Source organism: Crocuta crocuta, unplaced genomic scaffold (assembly GCF_008692635.1).
Source record: "Crocuta crocuta isolate KB4526 unplaced genomic scaffold, BGI_CrCroc_1.0 scaffold193, whole genome shotgun sequence".
NCBI lineage: Eukaryota > Metazoa > Chordata > Mammalia > Carnivora > Hyaenidae > Crocuta > Crocuta crocuta.
This window is the reverse complement of record NW_027529624.1, coordinates 5,191,069-5,197,022: the sequence shown is the minus strand read 5'-3', so window position 1 is coordinate 5,197,022 and position 5,954 is coordinate 5,191,069. Positions and strand designations below refer to the sequence as shown.

Below are 5,954 nucleotides of genomic sequence, written 5' to 3'. Positions count from 1 at the left end.
TGGGTTCTAAGGCCACAGGGCAGGGAAGGGGCGGGCAGGGCAGGGTCTACTACCTTCGCTGGTGACGCCCTTGGGCTCCTCGGTGTCATTCCCCTGGGAAAGCAGGAGGAGGAGGTTAGCCACAGTTGTCTGGGGGCAGGTGGGCGAGGTGGGCCCAGGACCTGAACCGAGTCCCCACCCTCTCCCTAGCTGCAGCCCTGGGTGTCACCTGACTGCTCTGAGCCTCAGTTTCCCATTTGGTAGAACTGGCCGTCAGGAAGCTACAATGGAGTATCAGACTGCCAAGCCCAGGCTGCGGGGCCCAGCGGGTCCCCAGTAAACACCAGTTCCTTTCCTTCTGGTGTGCAGATGGTGAACAGACCTGCCCTTGGGGCGGGAAGGGCCCCAGAGACGGAGGCCACGTGTGCTAAGGTTGGGGGCCACCACCAGGCATGGACCTGCACGTGACCTCGGGCAGGACCACCGTCTGGGCAGTTGGTGGATGGCAGCCTCTGGGCCTGGGAGCGTCCAGGCACTTGGTCCCTGGTGCCCAAAGGAGGGGTGGCAGACGTGGGGGGAGGAGCCCTGAACAGGAGAGCCAAGGCCGGCCGCCCCTTCCGCTCACTGGGGGCCGCTGGGCTCTGCAGACGGCCTGGGCCGCTGCCGCCTCCTGGGCTCGGCACCCCTCACCGCTCCTGAGCCTCCTGGTCTGTAAGGCGGGGCTGCTGGTGGGGTTTCTGAGCGGGCCTGGACCGAGGGCTCCCTGAGCTGGCGCAGGCGCAAGCCTCCACTCTGTCACACTTTCTGTAAGCCTGTCCTGCCTTTCCTCTCTAGGGCGGAGACTCCTGGGACCCACTGTGACAGCGTGCTCACGGAAGGCTCAGCTCCAGTAGCCATGAGGCGTGCGGTGCCCAGGGCCTCCTCCGAGGGGAGCGCCCGGGAGAGGGCGGACGGCTGGCAGGAGGGGTCCCACACGAACACTCCCCACCTGACCAGCTGCTCACCGTGCCCCCGTGACCGGTCACTTCCTCACCAGCCCGCTGTCAGGTGGATGAGGAACATGCCTGCGGCTCTGCTTTCGGGCTGGGCGGGCCCCGACTTACCACGTCTGTGGACAGCCACTGCTCGATGTCCTCCATGAGGCAGGCCTGGGTGACGGGGATCTGAAGGAAGGGCAGGGGTGAGGTAGTGAGGGCAGTGCACTGGGTGTGAAGGAGGAAGGCCCCATCAGCTGGGGGCCCGCTGGCTGGGCGGCCTGTGGCTGTCACCCTCACCCAGGTCCCCTCGTTTTTGAAATGGGGCCAGTTGGACACACCCCACCCCTTCTGGGGGGTTGAGATCCTGGTGTCCCCTTCAAGATGGCTCCCAGCCGCCAAGGACCCAGAATTCTACCCACTGTGCCAGGCTGTGGGCAAGAGGGAAGCGGGGCTGGGGGCTAGGCTGGGGGGGCCAGGGAGGGGGCTCCTCACAGCTGGAGCAGACCCTGAGGAAGAACGGATCTCCCACGACTCACAGGGCCTTTCGCTGTGGGCCACAAAGACATGGGCTCTGCCACAAGGGTCCTGCACGGGGGCTGGGGGCTTCCTTCTACAGTGAGGACCCAGTCGGAGGTTTTGGGGACGGAGTCTGAGACTGCCCTTTAATACAGTGTGGCTTGGGCAGGTTATGCCTCTGACCTTGCTCTTCTCATCTGTACAGGAGGGAGCGTGGTCCCTACTGTCCGGGCTGCTGTGAGGGGAGGGGAGGTGACGCATGGGAGTCTGGCACAGAGCAGACGCTCAAGAAAGGCTAGTGACCATTTCGTTACTCTGGGAAAGAGGGCGAGAGAGACAGTCCTTCTCCAACCCAGCCAGTTGGGTCCCCAAGCTCTGTCCCCAGCACCCGAGGACCCCGGTGGTGGCAGGAGAGCCCAGGGCAGAGCAGGCGCCTACGTCCCGGCAGCAGCAGCAATGCTCTGGGCGGCGCCAGTCCCTCTCCGCTTGGCCCAGAACCAGCAAGCCCCGGTCACCTCCCAGCTGCCAGAGGGGCCACCTGGGCCTTGCTTCCGAGTTGAGGGCCGGAAGTGGGCACCGAGGGGCCACGAAGCGGGAGCAGAGTGGGGCACCCGCAGCACCCCGCCTTCTCCGGTAGGTCTGACGGTCCTGCCCCTTGCGACAGCACCGCCCCGGGCGGGACCCCTGCCGGGGGCAGCCTCTGTTCTCCGGGCCGGCCCAGCCTCTCCTCACCATGCCTTGTCTCATCAGCCAGTCACTGAGGCTCTTCTCAACGCTGCCTCCCATCTGGGTGAGAAAGGGTCAGGCTGAGGGTGGCGGGAAGGCCAGGGTCACTGGTCTGCTGGCAGCCTTCTCCAATGTGGACGCCCCACTATCACCAGCTCAGGAGGCCGTGTGTGTGTGTGTGTGTGTGTGTGTGTGTGCGCGCGCGCGCGCGCGCGCATGTCTGTGCAGGTGCTGGTGCTGTGGGGCAGGTGAGGGGGACGGGAAGCAGCAGAGGGTGTCTCACTGTGGCATGAACCACACAGCCCTGGGACCTAGTCCTGAATGCGCCGGGCATAGCTTCTCGTCCCTTCCACAAGGAGCCTGGGAGTGGCCTGAGCCATCCCGGAACAGCTGAGGAGGCGGCCGTCAGCCAGCCTGCTGGCTGCTGGGGACTCTGGTGGGCATCTCAGGAGTAGGACACTGGTTTGTCCAGTCCCCTCATGCTTACTGATGGGCAAACAGGGTTCCCTAGGACCCCAGAGATGACTGGAGGCAGAGGGAGGCTAGAGTCCCGGCTCCCAGCTCACGGGCCTCCGACTGCCTCCCCGGCCCCGGAAAGACCCGGCACACGCTGTCCAGCGTCTCCGGTCATGCGACCTGTGAACCCCGGCTGCCCAGAAAGCTGGCCCTGGGTTCTGTGCTGCAGTCTGCTGCTCGGAGTCCCGTCCTGATGGTTTCTCAGGAGAACCCACCCCCACCCCCCGGCCTCATGCACCAAGGGAGCAGGTGTTTATGGACGGTTCTAAGAACATCATGCCCTGATGGGGGTTCAAGCTGCTTAACTCTCTAAGTGATCAGAGAGGAATCTTCCACTTTTCTGCAAGTAGAGGTGTGGGTATGTTCCCTCCCTGGGGCTAAGTGAGGGTGGTGTAGGAGCCGGGGGACCTGGGTTCAAGTTCCTGTCATGCCTGGAGGGGTGTGAGCCCCGGGGCGTGTGACACCTGTCTCTGGGGTGAGCTCCTTCATCTGCAATCTGAAGGGGAGCCTGTGCAGTTCACCTCTGCCCATGAGGGGCCAGGTGGCCCGAGAGGGAAGTGCTTCCAGCAGCTTCCAGGGCGTTCAGATGCATCTGGAATCAGGAGCCAGATTTTCCAGAGTGCTCACCTCTGAATGAATGTTCCTAAGTGTTCCTTAGGGCTGTGCGGGCCATCTGGGGCTCCTGCTCCCAGCACTGGCTGCGGAGCCAGGGAAACGGGCTGTGAGGGGCTGGGCAAACTGCCTCACGGATGCTAAGGGCTTTCTTGTCCAAAAGTGGGGAAAGCCGTGCAGCGCACTAGGGAGACCGAGCGCTTCGCTATGTGCCAGGTTAACTAGGGATGTTAACCTCTGTTAACCTGACCGGTCTCTGGGTCTCAGTTTTCCCGTCTGTAAATGGGGATAACAACACGCCCTAAGGGTTTGTGGGATGGCTCAGAAAGGAGGGCTGTGGAGCACCTGGCACAGGGCACGGCTGTGACAGATGGCCACTCACAAAGGAAAGTAACGGAGGCTCTGAGACGCGGGTGCAAGTGTGCTGTGCTTGGAGACGGGTCACGCGGCACACACGGGAGACGCCTGATTCTCTAGCTGGTCCTGCCTCCACAGTGTTCCAGGTCTGGCTCTGCTCTGACTTGGGAGTGACCGCTGAGAGGCTGGGGTCGCCTCTGGGGCGTCGCCGGGACCCCAACCCACTCATATACTGGGCACCTTCCAGTCCCTCTCAGCTGCTCTCCTAGCTCCTACGCTGGGACAGATAAGCGTGCCCCTCTGCGCAAGGCTGGCCGTGGCCCTGTGGTCCCTGCTGCCCCTCGGGCTTTGTCTCCGGTCGCCCAGTCCCACCCTGGCCTTAGAAGCCCGTGCCGGCACCGGCCGTCTCCCTTCATTGCCCCCCGCCTCTCCGTTTCTCATCACCTCCCAAGGAGCTCCTCTGTCCGCTTACTGAAAGAGAAATTCTCACCGCCCCAAAGGCATCTGGAACAGATCCAAAGGGACGAGGATTGTACTTGGAGCTCCTGCCAAGGGGGAGGGGTCACCCACACAGTGCGCACAGTGCCGGGCCCGTGGCTATCGCTCCAGACGCCGTCAAACAATTCAACGGAACGAAAATGGCGCCCTTGGAGGCCTCTTTGAAGCCTGAGGGTGTGTTCTCCCCTCTGTCCTCCCTCCTGCAAATAACAAGTCTCAGGGAGGCGGTGAGGTACGATGCTGGCGGAGCTCTAACTCTGCGGAGCCCCTCACGCACGCTCACCGCCTACCGTACGCCGCGCTACAGGTCAGCAGTCTGTCTGCGGGCACAGCTGGGAGCCCAGGCTGCCGGGCCCTGGCGGGTCCGAGTCCTCGCTCTAGCCCTTCCTCGCTGTGTGAGCTTGGGCAGGTGACTTAACCTCTCGGACTGCTTTCCTCAGCTGTGAAATGGGAGCTGTCACATTAGCAACAAAGGGCCAACCACAGAGCCAGATGAGGAGATGGATGTGTCACGTCAGTGCCCAGCACACGGCGGGCGGGGGGGAGGGGCAGTGAGCAAGCGTCCCTGGCCCTCCTTCCTGGCTCTCTGCTTACCGCTCCAGTGCTCTGCTGCCGGGCGTCCAGGGCTCCAGCCAGGCCGTCTGTTGCTTGGGGGGCTTCATATTTCACCCTGAAACGTGGAGGCCACAAGCATGAATTGTGCCCTGCGGTGCCGGGCGTGCTGACTGATGGCGGGATGCACGGGTGGGCAGGGGCAAGCTGGACACACGTCCTGTGCGGACCCCGGGTCACACCTGGACAGAGGGCGGCTCAGGCCCCAGGACGGGCTCCAATCCTGCCGGCCTGCCTGCCCGGGGAGGGTAGACCTGGGCTCTGACGTTGTGACCGTGACAGGCACCCAAAAGTGAGGGGCTGGCGCTGGCCAAAGGCTGAGAGCAAGCTCACCAATGGCTCTCATCAGATCTGGCCAAACTCCAGGGATGAGAGACAGCGCCAATGCCCCCATGCCCATGGAGAATTCCTGCCTCCAGACCCTTCTCTGAGCAGCTTCTTCTTCTTCTTAAATGTTTATTTATTTTGAGACAGAGAACAGGAGCAGGGGAGGGGCAGAGAGAGGAGAGAATCCCAAGCAAGCTTCACGCTCAGCACGGAGCCCGATGTGGCGACAGATCTCACGACTATGGGAATTGTGACCTGAGCTGAAATCAAGAGTCAGACGCTTAACTGAATGAGCTCCCCAGGCTCCCTGAGCAGCTTCCATTTTGTAAGGTAGTAACTCGTGGTTCAGCACAAGGCCACCTTTGGATGGGGGGTTCCATTCTGCTGCCGCAGACACATGTGTGGATGGCTGTGTGGGGTGCCAGGTGAGATGGCACGGAGCTCTCCCCTGCCCTGTCCTGGCCGTGCTGGGGGATGGGGCACCTGGGTGGCTCTGTCGGTTAAGCGTCCGATTTTGGCTCAGGTTGTGATCTCATGGCTTGTGAGTTCAAGCCCTGCACGGGGCTCTCTGCTGTCCACGCAGAGCCCGCTTCAGATCCTCTGCCCCTCCTCTCTCTGCCCTTCCCCTGCTCTTGCACTCTTTCTCTCTCTTTTTCCCCCTCCCTCTCTCTCAAAAGTAAAAAGAAAGAAAGAGACATCAAATGTCCTGGGGGATGCCAGCCAGCTGGGTGGGACAGAGAGGTAGGCACTGAGCACAGGGAAGGTGTTTGCTATGTGAGCTGAGTCTCGTGGGGAGTGAGACAATAAGGCAGAAATTTGGGGGAAGCCTGGGGG

At 62.5% G+C, this 5,954-nt stretch overlaps 1 protein-coding gene across 3 annotated transcripts in view; it reads right to left on the bottom strand.

The window, feature by feature from the left end:
* The window catches only part of TOM1 (target of myb1 membrane trafficking protein), a 39,136-nt gene that overhangs the window by 911 nt on the left and 32,271 nt on the right, over positions 1–5,954 (bottom strand). For 2 of the 3 annotated variants that reach the window (XM_077762034.1, XM_077762037.1), the window contains exons 12-15: positions 4,776–4,851; positions 2,205–2,258; positions 1,083–1,142; positions 54–93 (exon numbers count right to left, since the gene is read on the bottom strand). In XM_077762034.1, coding sequence (XP_077618160.1) covers positions 54–93; positions 1,083–1,142; positions 2,205–2,258; positions 4,776–4,851 — 230 coding nt within the window. The remainder of the gene's footprint in view (positions 1–53; positions 94–1,082; positions 1,143–2,204; positions 2,259–4,775; positions 4,852–5,954) is intronic. The other variant, XM_077762036.1, reaches the window with a different exon arrangement.